Source organism: Arvicola amphibius, chromosome 12 (assembly GCF_903992535.2).
Source record: "Arvicola amphibius chromosome 12, mArvAmp1.2, whole genome shotgun sequence".
Classification (NCBI taxonomy): Eukaryota; Metazoa; Chordata; class Mammalia; order Rodentia; family Cricetidae; genus Arvicola; species Arvicola amphibius.
This window is the reverse complement of record NC_052058.2, coordinates 14575800-14593863: the sequence shown is the minus strand read 5'-3', so window position 1 is coordinate 14593863 and position 18064 is coordinate 14575800. Positions and strand designations below refer to the sequence as shown.

General features: G+C 49.8%; 1 protein-coding gene across 1 annotated transcript in view; it reads left to right on the top strand.

Moving 5' to 3' along the window:
- Window positions 1-383: 383 nt before the first annotated feature.
- The window catches only part of Itpkb (inositol-trisphosphate 3-kinase B), an 88384-nt gene continuing 70703 nt past the window's right edge, over window positions 384-18064 (top strand). The window contains exons 1-2 of the mRNA XM_038350076.1: window positions 384-639; window positions 1919-4039. Coding sequence (XP_038206004.1) covers window positions 2126-4039 — 1914 coding nt within the window. The 5' untranslated portion in view covers window positions 384-639; window positions 1919-2125. The remainder of the gene's footprint in view (window positions 640-1918; window positions 4040-18064) is intronic.

The window sequence follows — 18064 nt, the reverse complement described above, 5'->3', positions numbered from 1 at the left end:
TAGCACAAACACTCAAAACTTTATTAAAAACAGTTTTCAAAAGTAGCTTCATAAGACTAGACTGCCAGCAAACCTTGGTCGAGGGGTGGAAAATAAATCGTATATCTTTAACCCGCAGAAGTTAAAAGCCTCTCTTTTTTTCTTTTTTGTTAGCTAACAATGGAAACTTTTTTTAAAAAAGTGTTTCCCTTCCTCGGTCTTGCCAAGCAATAGAAAAAAAAAAAAAAAAAGAAAAGAAAAACTTGTTCCGCTGAGTTCAACCCCAGACAGGCTCACAACTTCCTTCCTGCCTTCCTCCCCCAAGCCCCCGCCTTTTTGCCTCCTCCCCCAACCCCCAACTTTTTTTTTTAATCTTACATTGAACAAACACTGAAGTAGCCGGGAGCAGACGCTGACAGCAGTAGTGTCTCCTACCAAGCAAAGAGCTTCTCAGAGTCAGCCTGGCGTTGCCCCCTCCGGGATCGCCTGGCCCCTGTGCGGATATATTCTCCCTCTTTGCACCTCACTTTTTTCGTCTTCCATAAGTTTTTGCGGAAATCCTTTGGGTGCGTTTTCTACTTTAAGCCACCTGGTCTGCCTAAGTCCTGAGTCCCCGGGGCATGTCGCTTGCACAGGACCTGGGAGTTTGAGCAATTGCAGGTAAGCGTGGCGGCTCCTTCCTGGCCCTCGCTTCTGAACCCTCTTTCCGCTCCATCTGTACTGGGGCTCCTCCGGGTGTTCCGGGGTCCAATCATAGGGCAGAGGGGGAAGGCTGAGGAGACTAAGAAGGGAGTCTTATTTGTGGGGATGGCGTGGAGTGGATAGAGGAGACAATTCGGCTTTTCCAAAACCGCCTTCCGGGCCGCTGCGCCGCGCCGCCTCCCCGGTGCACTGCGGGCGTCTGGGGCTCGGGCTGCCGGGCGGCTCGGTGGGCGCCAGGCGAGGCTGCCCGGGATGCGCGAGGCCCTGCCCTCCGCCGCGCAGCTCCGCGCTTAGCATGCCATACTCCGGAGAGCTGCAAATTCTCAGGCCTGCACACTTGGAAGGCTTCCGGGCTGCAGCCGTGCAAGCAAGCCTAGAGTTCCTCCGAGGGGTGCAGGTCCCGGAGCCTACAGAGGCAGCTGGGTCTTCGGTAACAGGATGAGCACAGAATTGAATAGCTGCGGGCACACACCCCTCCCACCCCCCAACACACACACACACACACACACACACACACACACACGCCGCACGGCGTGAGGGGGACAGTAGAGGGCCTCCACTATTGATTCCAGTACTGGATACTGCAGAGTTTTGGTCCCAGGCGCGCACGCATGCTCACATTCACAAAACACACTGGTCTGGAGACAGGCATCAAAGTTAGCGCTGAAAAGTGCTTCGTCTGCGCCCCTCCGCACTCTCTCAGGCCTTTCACAGGCTGAGAGAGGCAGCCCCAAGTCCAGGACCAGGAAAGAAAGCGGCCCAGGTCTCGGCTCAGGCAACAATTTGGGGAAGGCAAGTCCGGGTCAGGCTCCCTGTGACTTGGTCTCTGATGTCCTGAGAGGGTGGAGCAGGGGTGCCTGTCATCCTCGACAGCCAGTGTTTGCTCTGGCCAAGGGAACCTGGCCAGCCTAGCCTGGGGACCCAGCAGTTGTACCTCCTCCCTCAGCCATCCGCGTGGCTACCGAGACTAATCTTAGAATTTGGGATTTTAAGTGTTCTAAGAGCGTATCACAACCTGGGGGAGGTGGACCACGGCCGGAAAACACGAGCAGAGGCCATTGAGGCCCGGCATGCCTTCTCACCGAGCATCACACACCCTTTAGGCCAAGCATCTAGGACCATCCTGTCCCCAGCATATTGGGGTCCCAGGACTCCCTTTGACTTCTGCGGGTGGCCTCTCACCACCCTCCCCTCGATGCCTTCTGGAATTCTGACTTTTCTCTTTGTGTCTGGACAGCTGCGAGATCGTTTATGGAGCTTGGGGCGGGGGCCGAGCCGGCGATTGTGCCCCGTGCCCGCCTCCTAGGCCATGCTGCTCCATCGGTGTGCGGAGCGGTGGCCGCCGGGCCTCCAGGACTAAGCTGGGAGCCGCGGGAGGAGGAGTCGCCGGCGGTGGAGCCGGACGCAGAGCCTCAGCGGCGGGCGGCGCGGCAGACCCAGTACTATGGCTGTGTACTGCTATGCCCTCAATAGCCTGGTGATCATGAACAGCACCAACGAGCTCAAGAGTGGCGGTCCCCGGCCCAGCGGCAGCGACACACCTCAGCACTCCGGGAGGGCCGCACTGAGCCCTGGCAGCGTCTTCAGCCCTGGGAGAGGTGCCTCCTTCCTCTTCCCCCCAGCGGAGTCACTGCCGCTGGAGGAGCCCCCGAGTCCTGGGGGTTGGCGCAGCGGCCGGCGTAGGCTGAATAGTAGCAGCGGCAGCGGCAGTGGCAGCAGCAGCGGTAGCAGTAGCAGCAGTGGCGTGGGCAGTCCGAGTTGGGCTGGCCGCCTGCGAGGGGACGCGCAGCAGGTGGTAGCGGCCCGTACCCTCTCCCCACCCGGGCCAGAGGAGGCCCAAAGGAAGCTGCGGATTCTGCAGCGCGAATTGCAAAATGTGCAGGTGAACCAGAAAGTGGGCATGTTCGAGGCGCAAATCCAGGCACAGAACTCTGCCATCCAAGCGCCCCGAAGCCCGCGTTTGGGAAGGGCTCGTTCGCCCTCCCCGTGTCCCTTCCGAAGCAGCAGCCAGCCCCCTGGAAGGGTCTTGGCCCAGTGCGCCCCAATTGAGGAACGGAGGACAAAGTCCTGGGGAGAGCAATGTACAGAGACCCCAGACGCCAACTCCGGGAGAAGAAGCAGGCTCAGCCTACACCCCTCGAAGGACAAGGAGGGAGTGGCCCCTCTTTTAGTCCCCGCCAGCCCGACCAGGTTAGGGACTCAGAGTCCATCAGCTTCATTGAGGATGGAAAGAGGCACCTCGGCCAGTCCCCTGGCCAGTCCCCGCTGTGGCTCACCCACAGCTATGGAAATTGACAAGAGGGTCGCTCCCTCACCCGAGCACGTTGGAACTAGCTTAGTATTGGCCACTAAAGTGGCAACTTCAGCCGCATCTGCTGGACCACACCCTGGACATGATTCTGCCCTCACAGAGGCAGCCTGTGAGCTGGGGGGTGTGTGCCCCAAGGAGGCCCAGATGGAAAGACGGGGGCAGTTTCTGGGCAGGGAGACAGACTCAGTCCCAGAGCCTGGCCGGACCCACATTAGAGAACCCCCTGGGAGGGTAGGGAGAGAAACTCATCCTGCTGGTAGTCAAGGTTCCTGGACACCTGAAGTCTTCAAAAGGCAGGAAGAGAGGACTGTGAATGCCCAAAGGTCAGGGGCGTTGAACGACCCGAGATCGTCTAGACTGCCAGGAGACCTGGGTTCCGTAGGTCCTGAGGAGGTAGGAAATAGGAACCCAGGGATCCGAGGACCCGAGCAGACCCTGGATCTTGTAAGAGAAGGTTTGCTTGGGGGCAGCCAGGCAACACATCGACCAGGGACCAGGGACGTGGAGGCAGGAACTCTTTGTGACGGAATGCTGGAACCTTTACCACCCGGAGAAGTGGCAACAGATTTGAAAGAACCCCAGTGCCTCCCTGGGAACAGGATGGGTATGCAGCCTGAGAGTTTCAGGGTTTGGCAGAGTGCCATGGAGGAAGCTCCCCTGATCTGGACGTGTGACACAGGGGTACAGTTGGTGGAAACTTGGGGAAGTCAGATGCATGACACAGATGCTCACCCTAGCTGCCAAGAGATGCCCCCAGATCAGGACAAGGCCTCCTGTAAAGAGGCCTGCAGCCCCAGCAGCGTGCAAACCATTCCCGCAGTCATCATCACAGACATGGGGGCTCAGGAGGATGGGGGCTTAGACGAGATCCAAGGAAGCCCACGGGGTCCCCTGCCTCTGAGGAAGCTGTCTTCTTCCTCGGCATCCTCCACCGGCTTCTCCTCTTCCTATGAGGACTCAGAGGAGGACATCTCCAGTGACCCTGAGCGGACGCTGGACCCCAACTCAGCCTTTTTGCATACCCTCGACCAGCAGAAGCCCAGAGTGGTGAGTGTTGCAAAATGTTTTTTTTTAAGAATTCATATGCCACAACTAATATTTCTCTACAGGCGTGTTCCTTGTGAGGCGGGCACAGAGGTACCAGCCAAGCCCTTGTAGGCCAGACAGTTGAATTTGAGTCATTCCTACCATACACATCTTTAAAAAAGGGTTTGAAGGAACATAATATTCACGAATGTCAACAATAACAAGCCTTCCTGGTTTCCGAAGATAGTGAACAGAGCTGCTGAATGTGGCTTTCGCTTGCCGAAGTGAAACAGTTTGGTGATTCATTCGGGCCGACAAGGAGATCAATGGCTCCCCCTCAGCCTCTCCTGCCAGGCAGAAATGCCAGTGATGTGATTCCGTGACGGGACCCTGACCTCTGCAGATGTGGTTGTGCTGAGTCTCACTCAGTTAGGCAGGACTTGGCAGTAACAGTGTGGTTGCCATAACTAAGATGCACAACTAGTATGACGTGTGAGTTAAAATGAAAACTATCTTTTGGGCCAGTAGATGTTTTCTTTTTGTAGCAGAATGCTATTTGGGTAGAGTAGTCTGAGTCAGGCACACGGTGTCTCCTAAGGGGTGTGAGTTGGGACCGGTCCACTCCAGGTTCATGTTCACATGTGTGCTTGGGTTCATTACACTGACTCCTGGTCTGTCGGTGACAGTGACAGACATTCATTTCTACTGCGCGGTTGATCTCATCTTGTCTTTTAGAAGATGTAAGCGTGGAAGCTCCCTCTTCTAAGATGAGATGGCCTTTCTCTTGCCTCTCCAGGGAGGATGGGGGGAATTTCCTAACCTGGCGTGCAGGATGTTGTAGGCTACCGTGTGGGGAAAGCTGCATGGTATTTTAGTGGGTAGCCTTCTGGTTCCTTCTTGAACATGTACCCCAGTCACTTTCTCCATCCTTAGTGGATGCCTTACAACTTGGCTCAACACGCTTTGCTAAGAGACGTGGATTCTAAAACACGATTCTTTTCTGCCTCCACTTGAGAAATCACAGTCTAGTTTTGAAGATCAGCAATTGCTTTCCCGAAACCCTTCTGCTGGAGATGTAGAGGCAAATTCGTATGCAAAGTCGAGCCCTAATCAGCCTGGCTTTTTGTGGCCAGGGACAGGGCTCCCAGGTACCTTGCACCTGCTCTCAGGCATCAGCATACAACCTTTAGAGAAGGGGTGGGCAGTCTGCCTGGAGCAGATAGTGACCACAGGGCAGATAGAAAATGCTTCTCTTGGCAGGTGAGGCCCATTTTTTCCCCTCTGCTTAGCAGTTAGAGGCCTATTAAGTAAGGGAGGGTCTTCTGCCCACCCCTCCCATTTGTTTTGAAACCCTGAAGCTTGGCTGGCACACCTAAGTACCTTTGGGCTGCTATCAACTTTGTTTTTGCTCTGTCTTGTGATGGCTGAGCAGCTCTCACCTACCGCTTATCAAAGCAGCCCATACATCCGTGTTTGGAAAGGAAGCCTTGTCTGGGAATGAATTAAAAGGGATATAAATAATAACATGTCAACAGCAACAACTTTCTTCTCCTCCTCCTTCTTTTGTTCTTGTTATTCATTCATCAGAGTAAAACCAAATGTGTCGCCAGGGAGGTAGCCTGTGTTTTCAAGTTAGGTAAGAGGCCCGGAGGTGGAAGTGAGCTGCTGTCCCACCACCCATGGAGTGGAGTCAGGGAAAAAGAAATCTCCTTCCAGCCCAGCTTTACTGTCTGAAGAGAGAGAGAGAGAGAGAGAGAGAGAGAGAGAGAGAGAGAGAGAGAGAGAGAGAGAGAGAATAGAGAATATGAATGCATGTGTTGCGTTTAGAGGAGTGTGGGTAACTAACCAAGTGGAAATTATGGGATCCTAGGGACTTTTGCGCTTTGGTTGAGAGCTTGCACTATGAGCAGAATCTCCTCTTAGACTAATTGCGATGCTGGGAGCTTATCAGGAACACCAAACCATCTGCTCACTGGGTCAAAAATCCTCATTACCCGAGACTGCTATTTTGTCTGCAGGAGGCCAGACATCTTGATTGACCTGGGAGGCCCGTGGGCTGCCCTTTTGATATTCAGTAATTGACGCTCACATATGCTACTACACCACATGTGGGCACACTCACCCTTGCCCACTCTCCCTCACACATCCTTACATGCGCTCACCCTCACCTTCACATTGCCCACGCACACTAACCCATGCCTACACATGCTCACACTCGATTCCTGCCCACACTCACACCCATTCACCCATACACATAGCTTTGAAATGGCATGTTCACACAACCCATCTCGGCCCCAGACCCGTACTGGAACCTAAGGGTTTTTCCCACGGCCACTCTCTCCCACGTGCCCTCTGTTGCATGTTAACGTATGTGTGAAGGGTGTGCAGGTGGGGTGTAACAGCATATAGACGTCTTAAGGCTCAGACACTTAGCCTTGCCTTGGAAGTAACTATCATGACTTTGTCTGCAGCAGCTTAAATTTAGGTCTGTTCACACTTCCTGTTCCCTGAGGTCTGAACAGAGCCAAATGGTACTGAGCAAGGACGGCACTCTCTTCTTTCTCATAGTGGAGACCATTTATTGTTTTACCCTCCTATATTATTCTATCCAAGACTGTCTGAGAGTCCAGGCAGAGGGTATGACATTATAATACAGAAGCATCTTACCTTACAGAATATATTGGACTGATTTGTTCCAAAATTCTCCTGTCAATAATGTGTAAGTACAAAAATGAAACAAGGGACCAGCAAGAAGGCTCAGCAGGTAAAGGTGTTTGCAAACAGGATGATGACCTGAGTTTGATACCCAGAATCTACATGGTAGAAGGAGAGAATTTACTTTTGTAAGTTGTCCATGGCATGCACACACACCCGCATGTATGCATGCAAAAATCCATAAGTAAAAAAGTATAAAATGTCCAGGCTGGAGAGATAGCTCCGCCATTAAAAGGCTAGGCTCACAAACAAAAAAAGTATAAAGAAATTCAAAACTACAGCCTAGTACCTGTGTATTAAATAAAGAACTAAATAAAATACCTCAGAGCTTTGCCTTCTTGATGTTTGCTACATTTAAGGGACACTGGAATTTTGTTTCTTTGGTCTTTTGGGGGGATGGGTAGGTATTGTACTTTTGCTTCTTTTTAGTAAAAATGAACTTGGAGAAATAGCAAATTTTCACCTGCTTGAGATGTGTGTGTGGCTTTAAGAAGCGTGTAGCAATTTTATGTTTGATTATCTCATGGTGAGCACTTTAAGTGGGAACTTTAAAAAAGAAGTTTATTTTCTTTTTTATGTGTGCATGTGTGTATGTGCATGTGTAAACACAGAGGAGAGTGTAGGGTTCCCTGGAGCTGGGACTGCAGGCAGTTGTCCGTTGCCTGAGTGGGTGTTGAGATTGGGATGCCAGTCCTGTGTGAGCAGGAAGCGCTCTAACTACTGAGGCTCTCTCCAGCCCCTGGAAACTTCAGATGGCAGGTTCTGTTTTCTGAAGATGGGCTGCCCTTCTCTTTCCCTCTCAGGAAGATCCTAGATCCTAGATCTAGGATCCCTGGAGTCATTTATCCGAGATTTCCGCGGTTACTCTAATTAAACATAAAACAAACAAACGAAAACAAGATTTAAAGACAACAGGACCTGGGGCACACACTGAGGGGCCCTGGCTCTCTGGTAGCATTTTCTCTGTCTACGTTGTGCATAGAGTCAAGTGAGACTCAAGAGGGTCAATCTCATTCTAACTTTCTGCAAATACTTAGTTCTAGACATTCAGCTCCAAATTTGATGGGCGTGAGGCATGTGTCAGGATGTCTGGAAGTGTGACAAAGATTTTCCGGCGTGGACCTTGGTACTGAAGTCCAAATCAGGCACCTTTAAGTGTGTGCTTTTATTGAAGCCAGTTGACTGATCAGACTTTTCCACCCCTCCCTTTACCAAAAGATGGGCTCTTTGTAATGTCACGTCGAAAACAACAACAACAACAAAACAAAATCCTACCGTGATTGTAAAGCGCCGGCGCCATAACTGAGGATTTCCTTTCCTTCATTTCTTTATTTTCTTTATTGGTTTGGCTTTTGGAGAACAGAGTTTCTTTGTGTAGCCCTGGCGGTCCTGAAACTCTCTCTGTGGACCAGACTGGCCTTGAACTCAGAGATTCACCTGCCTCTGCCTCCTGAGTGCTGGGATTAAAGACGTGGGTCACCACCCCCCGCCCAGAGGTTTTCATTAGTAATCCCACAGATCTGAGAAACTGTGCTGTTAGGATGCCCATAGGATACGTTCAGGCTACAGATAAAAAGAAACCGCTGAGATGTGAAGTTTCAAAGCTGAGGCTTTGCTGACATTGAGCCAAGAAGTCCCTGAAAAGAGCTGTCATATCAGAGACCAAAGCATTCCGCCAGCTTTAATAGATCAGGAGGGAGATGGGTTGAGAGCATTTAAACTCTGCAGAAATTCATTTCCAGACATACCTTGCCTTTAAGTTTTAGTAAGGACTGAGTAAGCCTGTCAGCCTTTGAGTGCAGAGAACTGGATCTCGAGTCTGACAGAGTTCATTGAGGGCTCATCTGCTACCCAGTCACTTTCTGGCTTTGTCGGCATGTGCTTGCTAAATGTTGTTACAGATTAGATTCGTTTTATATGGTTTATTTAAATTCCTAGGAGTATTGATAACATTGTTTAGGCTTGTTTTGTTTTGTCTGTTTCTAATTTAGTCACCTGAAGGTAGGTTTTTTTTTTTTTTAAATTTAATGGAAAGAATGTTATCTTGTGGGAAAACTGTAGATTTCAGATAATCAACAGGCGAATCAAGATTATCTCAGGAATTCTTTTGCAGTACCTTGTGAAGCCAGGTGTTGTTGTGTGTACTCTCAATGCACCGCTGCTACACCAGCACCCCAGGCTGCTACAGAAGGATTTCCAGTATGAAACCAGCCTGGACTGGATAACGAGCCCCTGTCTCAAAAACAAGCAAATGCACTAATTACTGTGGTCACATTATCAGTGTGGAGGAATCTAGTGTTTGGATAGGCGAGGACAACTTGGTATTGAAGATATGGACATTGTGCGCTCCAGCTCCATGGCAAATATGGTTTATTTGTGTGTGTGTGTGTGTGTGTGTGCGTGCGTGTGTGTGTTCATGTCATTTTTTTCCTCATGAATCAGGAGAAGGCATTGCTTCCTACCAACCGTAAACTCTGGTTTTATGAAAAGCTCTCTAGAGTGTCACCTGCCCTTTGGGGGTTTTACAAGACCACGAGAGTGTCATATGGTCATGTACTGTCTACGCACTGAACCAGCTGATGCTGGGTCTACAGGTGGGGACTCCCACATCACCTTCCGACTGTGGACAGCCACCTTGGGGGTCTGGGAGAATCGGCTACCTTGGTCTCATGGTCCCAAGCGTCATCCTTAACTGGTATATTTCTGTCACAGGCCTCAAGCTGAGATCCTCCCATTACCTTGTCATCTTCTCACTGAACATCCTCCCTCCATCCCATGAGCCCCCTCTTCCATCTCATCTTTCTGCTGGGCACAGTAGCGCTAATCCGTTTTCCAGGCGAACCGTTAGCTAGAACCATTAATATAACAACTTAAGTCTCCTTAGCTGGAAGACAAGACACATAAGCTTATGTGATCTCATTTTATGTTTTTATATTAAAAGTAGCAAAATGTTTTCTCCTGGCTCTATGATGAACATTGTCTACATTTCCGGAACACTGTACAGTTGGAGAACTTAGAGAGTTCATTTCCTCCAATGATCATATATTACAGATGGAGAAGCGTGGCTGGTACATGTTCAGTATTGCCATAGGACCCATGTTTACATTCTTCTCACATAGCCTCTTACATGGGTAGGTTCCTTACTCACCTTCCGAGATCCAGCTGAGCTTGTAAGATAATTGTTAAGGGCCATTGAGACGGCTCAGTGGGTAAAGGCACTTGCTGTGCTAGCCTCATGACCTGGGTTCAATCCCTGGGAAGAAGGAGAGAACTGACTGTACACAGTTGTCAGCTGACCTCCACATACATGCTGTGCTACACATGCGCACTCATACACATCGTGCACATGCATACAATAACAATAATGCAATAGCATGAAAAATAAAATACTTGTTAAATGATGGAGGTAGGGAGAAAAAAGGTGTCCAATATTATCCATAGAAGAAGTGTTGAACTGTCTTAAAAAAAAAACTCATGAAGGGAAAATAAGCAGAGTGAAGGCAAGCCTGTTGATGATTCCCTTGGTCTTGATGCTTCAGGGATGAGCAAACTAGACTTGGGTTTAGGAGGCCTGGATTGAAATCTCAGCCCATGCATGGTCTGCAAACCACTGGAGAACTAGCGAGAGTCAGTGCGGCCTCACGAAGCAGTGAAAGTCCCGCGCTGCAGTGTTGATTGATGCCTTGTGTGGTGTCACAGAATGGGGGCTCAGTGCATAAGTGACCGCTTCGCTGGAAGATTGTGAGCACGGGAGAGGCAGGGGCAAGCACTGGGTTCTGTGGGAGAAAGCCTGCAACAGCTCCAAGTCCACTCTCAACCCACCACAGTCCTGCGGAATGATTTGCCTCCCGCTGAAAGGCTGTAGTTGAATTTGTTTTCCCAAGACCAGAATTCCCCAGCTGCTGTGCAATTGGTTGTTGCTTCAATAACTGCTTAGAGTAGGACTGGTCTCAGCTTCCACCACCGTCTCTAGTGCTCACGAGCAGGCTTTGGGAATTTCTCTTAAGTTTGGGCTCAAAGAGCTGCAGAGCTTGGTCCACAATGCCTGCTCTACATACGTGTCAAGGACCGAGGTCAGTCAGCTTGACACATGTGTGTGGAGGACTATTGAGGGAGAGATTCCTCTGCTGCTTCCTACATAAAGGCAGGAACTCCCAAGGTTTGTCCAGTGAGTGCTGGTACAGGATATTCTTTTCTTCAGTCAGCAACACTCTGAGATGTTTCGCAATAATTCTGAGAAGAATTCGCCAGCAGAGACCCCATCTTTTCCCCTTATTGAGATTTGTTGGGACAAGTCATTCATTTGATATCATGTGATAGAAACCCACTCTACAAGTGGTAAGCTCTCCAGAACACTTGCCAACACAACCTAATTTTTTTTCTTGAAATTTTTATTTCTCTCATTTTAGACTAGGTGTTGAGTTTTCTAAGTAACTGGCAGGGGGTGTAGCTCACTGACAGTGCTTGCCTCGCCTGCTAAAAGTCCTGGGCTCCAGCCGGGCGGTGGGCACGCCATTAATCCCAGCACTAGGGAGGCAGAGGCAGGTGGGTCTCTGTGAGTTCGAGGCCAGCCTGGTTAGACAGTTCCAGGACAGGCTCCAAAGCTTCACAGAGAAACCATGTCTCAAAATAAAACAATAAATAAATAATCCTGGCTTCTGAAAGGAAGGAAAGAAAGAAAAAAAGGAGTTGGTGATAAGGCCCAGCCACTAAAGACGCTTGCCTCCCAACAATGCAATGCCTACCTGAGTTTAATCCCTGAACTGTGAAAAGGTCTAAGAGAGAGAGAACTGACTTTACAAAGCTGTCCTCTAACCTCCACATGTGTGCCACAACATGTGCATGCATATACATACATACATATATGTATATATATATATATACATTAAAATGAAAATTGGAAAAGGGAGTTTTAGAAATAACCAAAAGTAGGAGTTATGTAGGAGATGAGCAGAAGAACTAAGCTCTGTGATGTCCCCATGCTGTGATGCCAAGAAGGGAATTTAGGACTTCAAGCATGCTAGGCAAGCACTCAACCACTGGGCTAGGCCTGCAGACCTTCAAATTGTTTTTAAAAATGTTTTCGAGGCAAAGTCTCACTAAGTTGCCCAGGCTGGCTTTGGACTCCGTTTATAGTCCAGGTAGATGTTGAATCTGAGATCCCCTTATCTCAGTTTCCTGAGTAGCTGGGATTATAGGCCTGTACTATAATGCATTATACATGGCCAGCACTAGGGAGGCCTGGCTACTATTCACTCTTGTGTATGATGTCATCTGGGGTGAGAGGAGGCTGTGTTGTTCTTTCCCCATCTCTGGATGAGTAGGAACTGGTTCAGGCATGCTGGGTAGAGGCTAACTGTCATCATCCCCCCCGGAGGCTCGTGAAGATCGCTGGTGTTAGCCTGTTAATCTTTCGTTCTACTCTTGCGGTAAGATGTGGATAGAAAGGGAAAATGCGGTGATACAGAATGACAAGCAGAGACGTGGAGATTATTTCCGCTGACCTCTGACCAAGATTAGGGCTGGCCTAACCCAGAGAAGCTACGTGTTGATGCAATGCAAGGAGCTGGCCCTCTGAAGGGACTGTCACCTTGCTGACTTTGTAAAATTGGTCCCGAGGCATCATGGGAGGGCGTACATGAGGTGCTTTTGCCCTCCGTGTTGGACTTTTGAGTGTAGTTCCCTCTCATTCACTGTCTTAAAGATTCTCTGCCTCCTGCTCCTGCTTAACCCATTTAATCAGATAGAATAAATGATCGTACTGCTTCCCAACAAGACATACTGTGCACCAGTGCGGAAGGTTCAGCCTGCTTCAGTGAGGGTGGGGGATAAATGTGAGTGAGTGTGTGGATGTGGGTGTAGGGGGCGTGAGTGCCTGGCTGTCTATCTAACTCAATCTGCAATCTCTCTTGGTATACTGTGAGCTAGTTCGTGGGACCTGGGCAATCACAAGGGAGGTCACTGCACATACTCCCCACTCCCACCCCCAAGCAGTTCTCAGCAAGTGTTTTTCCGATTTCTGCTGACATTCTTTCCAGGCTCAGTTCAATTTGTTTTCTTCCTTGCTATGGCGATTGATGACGGGGGTTGTGAAAAGTATAATTGGGCAGGATCGCCTCTAAGTGTTTCTTCCTCAGTTCTGTGGGAGCTGGTGTTTGTCTAGTCCCCTGCTGATGTGCACATGGGTACTCTCCTCTCATGAGGTGGCCATCCAAGTGACAGATTTAGTAACACTGGGCTCCCCAACTGTGGGGACAGGGTGCTGGCCCTGGTGGAGAGGAACAAGAGAGTATCACTTTTGTAATTCTTATCTCACCTGAATCTGGTAGCAGGAAGCTGGAGAAAGGCCCATGTGTGACTGTGACTTACACAGTTTAATCTCTTAACAATGCCAAATGGAAAATCCGACTGCCTGCCAGTGGTTTAAGAAATGGCCGGGAGATTTTTGTCAGGGTCAAATAATCCTGAGACGCAGATCACTGAGCCAAGGGTAGGGAAAGCACACTGGGGCTGTGTAAAAGCTGGAAAGACAGGAGGGCACTGTTACGGCTTGGGAAACTGAGGCACAATGTGACTGTGAGTGAATCATCTATAGGAGGTGATGGAAACATCTCTCCTTTTCTTGTTTGGTTGGTTTTTGAGATGGTGTCATAGCACCGGCTGGTCTCCCTTCCTCCACCTCCTAAGTGCTGGGATTACAGGTGTGAACTCAATGGCATCCCTGCTGCTGCTCCCCCTCCTTCTCTTCTCCTTTCTCTTGTCATCTTAGCCAGCACAGCAGGATCCTAGTGCACCCTGTCTTGCTGACTCCAAGCAATTTGGAGGAGCCCTGCCAGAGGTCTTCTGAGACCCTTTCTGAGCATGTCCTAGGACTGGTTGGGAAAACTGGAAACTTTAGTGACTTCTGACTTCAAGGAGAGTATATTCTTTCCTCCCTAAATTCATTTTAATTTTGAGTACTGTGATGTGACTGTTAAAGTGATCCCAAAGGAGGATGGACCAAAAAAAAAAAAAAAAAAAAAAAAAGCTGAGTGTGGTGGCGCACGCCTTTAATCCCAGCACTTGGGAGTCAGAGGCAGGCGGATCTCTGTGAGTTCAAGATCAGCCTGGTCTACAGGGCAAGTTCCAGGACATCCAGGACTGTTACACAGAGAAACCCTGTGTTGAAAAACACAACAAAGCAAATATGAGGGCTGGGTCTGGGCAAGCAGTAAGCCAGTGTGAGGCGTTCTCGCCTCTGTGTCCCTAGCGAGAATTTGCAAGGCTGTGACAGAGGCCCTCCTGTCCACAGCAGGGCTGATTCTGACATGAACATAGGAGGGAGTAAGGGCTATGGAATGTGTGGATGTCCTGCAGGACACGCTGCCACCTCTTCAGCTGGATTACCATCTCCTTCTGCCTGAGTGGCCATCCTGGCCAGAATCACTAGGCTGCACTCCCTCCTCAGCCTGTGGTTTGCTCATCAATGGGCCAGGAACATCGCAAGCACAGCAGAAGGTTGTAACAAGTGAGTCGTCACAAAGTCGGGGGTCTACCAGGACAGGACTGAGTCCGTGATGGGGGCTGTGTTCTGCTTAGGGTTGGAGGGTGCTTAGGGAGCTGCTATGTTTCAGCCTTGTCCTGGTTGACTTGGCGATGGCGTGAAAATTGAAAGAGAGAAATTCAGGCTTGAGTTTAAATTTGGGTTTGTCGAGACAGGGTTTCTCTGTATAACAGTCCTGGCTGTCCCAGAACTCGTTCTGTAGACCAGGCTGGCCTCGAACTCAGAGACACTTGCTTGCCTCCCAAGTGCTGGGATTTAAACCGTGGCTTGAGTTTTCACAGTGGCTATTTGGTGCTGTGCTGGGTGCCTCGTCTGTATGGCCCAGTCTTGGGTCGTATCTGGCAACTTCTGCCTCTCTTCTCATGGAGCTGGGCTTCCTGTCTGGTGGCTACCCAAACAGTTGGCATTTACGTGGCATTTCCGCCTACTGGTACCCATGCTGAAGTGAATGATTTGATTGATGCCGCCTCTGTCCTTGGGGATCTGGCCTCTGATACACGCTGATGCCAACATACATGCCTGTGATTTGCAAAACTGCAGAACAAGTTGTATTGCCATTGGCCAAGCACATTCATTAAGTATGAGTTAATAAATAATGAATTGGCGTGGGCGTGTGAAACTCAGGAAGTTTGGTATGTGGTGTGGAACAGGAGTCAAGGAGTTGGATTTGGGCAGCCACCGTTGGGTACAAAGCGTAGGGTAAAGGGCTGATGATTTCGCTGCCTCTGTTGAAGTCTCAAGCAGAGATTGCCCTGGGATTCAAAGGCCCCGTGAGGCCTGCTTTGCACCGCTCTGGCCTCTGCCTTTCCCAGGGTGTCCTAAATTGCAGAGTTGCTCTTTGGCATCTGCCACAGGCTGGGATGGTGGAGTGGGATCGAAACCCAGCTGGGTGGACTGGAGAGAAACGGACTAAGCTGGAGGCTACCAGCTCACTTCTAAGTCACAGGCAGGTCTGCGGGGACACTTGAAGACTCTGTAGGAGCCTGGGTCCCGTGGTGGCAAGTTCTATCCCAGTAGCACAGGCTAAGGACCCCACAGTGGGCACCTCTGTTACACTCCTGCCATGCCTGGGATGCATGGTGGGTGTGGTAGTTCCTTTTCCTCTTGACTGTGACACGGGGCAGACACTTGTGATGTTAACCCTTAGGAGGTCAATAGAACCTTGTAAAGGCTCACGAAAGCCCTGTCTACTCCGGAGGCTCTGGACTCACTGGGTACAGCGTGTCTCAGACCTACCTTGCATTCACATCTCTGCCGTCTCCAGGCTCCTTCAGTCACGAACAGGATGGAAGGGTTGATGTCCTGGAGGAAGGAGACCATGAAAGAGCTGGTTACCATTACAGGGAGGTAATTAGTTTTCATTTCAAGTACAAGCCTTACGGAGCAGCATCTGGGATCCTGTTTACCTTGCGGTATTACCCAGTACATTAGCAGTCATCTCTGACAGTTCTCTGCCTCCTGCAGTGTACTGGTTTCTCTGAGAAGCTACACGAAGTCCCGTAGAGCTTGGCCTGGAATGGGGCTCAATGGCGAAGTACTTGCTTCTTACTGATGATCTAGCCTGATCTACATTTCCTGGTCTGTAACTGTTGACCTCAAATACCTAGGTACTTTGAGATGCCAGGAGGGTCTTAGTTTAGGTGATGATGAACCTTAAGGACCCACAGGTTAACTTGAAGGGGCAGGGCCCTGAATGGTCCTGGTGGCAGGTTGCTGAAACAACACTCTGACTGTAGTTGGGCACATGTGACCCTGATTTTGGAAAGATTTTAAGGAACCTTAGAAAAGAATTCATTGTGACCTTGGAATGTGAGCTGTGAATATAGGTTTAAAAAGCCAATGGTGGGCTGGGGAGATGACTCCGATGCTGAGATGCCTTCCTTATGAGCATAAGTACAAGAATTTGATCCCCAGTGCTCAGTCAAGAAGCCAGGCATGATGATGCATACCTGAAATCCCAGGGCTGGGGAGGCAGAGTCAGGTAGATCTCCAGGGATTGTCGGCCAGCCAGTCTAGCCAAATTGGTGAGCACCAAGCCAAGTGACAGATTGTCTCAAACAACAAGGTGTATGGCACCTGGGGAGGATACCCAATGCTGTCCTCTGGCCTCCACATGTGTACATACACACACACACACACACACACACACACACATGCACACACGCAGACACACACACTGACGCATAGAGAGGGGATGCAGGCATCTTGGATTTGTAGTATTTCTTATGAAACTCATTGGGAGTCATGGTTTTCCTGCACACTTTATGTGTAATAACCACCACCGAGGAGGCTGAGCAGCCTTAGGATGCACGCCGCCGATGAAGACGATAGCAACTGTTTGTTAGAAGTAGGTTTTGTTTGTCAGTACATTGCATGAATTTGCTTGTTTTTTTTTTTTTTTTTTTTTTTTTTGCAAATGTGTTTTATCCTTCCTCCTTTTGGGCCAGGAGAGTGAGGATCAGACAACTGTCAGTCTCCAGCTTACAGCTGAGGTTTGAACTCACTTGTAGCTCCTGCACATTGGCTGTTTTTTCTGTTGTCTATAGACAGTCAGCTGAAGATGGTGCAGGAGAGCCCTGTGTCACTTCTAGGCAGTGGGCTTTGGGAGGACCCAGTCTCAGGTGTCCTGGGCGCAGGGAGATGGGCGGAGTGCTGGGAGATGTTCGCGAGAACTGGAGCTGATTGTTGCTTAGGAAATACTATATCTGAGGAGAGAAAAACAGTGTTTCATGGCTGTTCCCAGCAGCATTTGAGTCTGGTTCAGGATCAGTTTTCTGTTCCTGGAGGTGGAACTGAGGAGGACTTTTCCTTCCGAATGAATGTGTCTTTGTTTGATAGGAACTCAGTGGATGCAGCTGTATCAAAGGTGAGCTGGGGAAGCTCCCCTGCAGCCTCCAGGTGATGGGAAGGAGAAGATGGCAGGAGCAGGCCATTGTTGCTCCTGACTGCTCAGACAAAGCTAGGCTTGGAGTGGTTGACAGCAGCATCCCCCGGTACTAGTGGACAGAGGATGGCAGATCTGTCCTCAAGCCGTGTGTGTGTGTGTATGTGTGTGCGCGCGCGCGTGCGTGCATGCGCACGCACACACACATAGGATTTCCACAGGTATAGAGCACAGACCTGTAAAGGCATGATGCATCATGGGCCTCTTTATTGCATGAAACTTCCTGGACACTGTTAAATGCAGCACCCAGGCATTCTGAAGCAAGGGGATCCTTGACACTGATCCTCTTGAGTGAGCTGGGTAAACCCTGCCTGGAGACTGGTAGCACATTAGCAATTCAGTTGGAATTGAAGGCATTCAAAATAGGTTACTTGCCCACAGACCTCACCTAAATTAGGATATTGTTCTCACTTGGGTAAGAAAAGGGAGAACGCTTTGTTTCTGAGGGGCCAGTGGATAGGGGCCCAGGCTGATGGCTTTGGGGTTCGAAGTGAACTCCGGGAACACCCTGACTCCTCTTTAAAGACCAAGGAGAATAGGGGTTGCCTCCATATGAGCACTGGCCATTTGGGACTGTAGGTCCTGGGGTACAGTCAGTCTGGGTGGAGTGGGGACAGCCTCGCGGGGATTCCTGCTTGAAGTTGGCTTACTCAAGCTCTGTCGTTATTCCTCTTCCCGGTGCTGGACTGTTTCCCCAAAAAGCTGCCGTGAATATTTGTATGCATCTTTTGTGTAAGCATGGTCCTATTTCTCCACAGTAAGTGCCCTGAAGAGCACTGGCGTCTGTGTGTGGTGTTTACTTAGGTTTGGTTTTTAAAAATTGTTTCATATTTTTTTTGCTTAC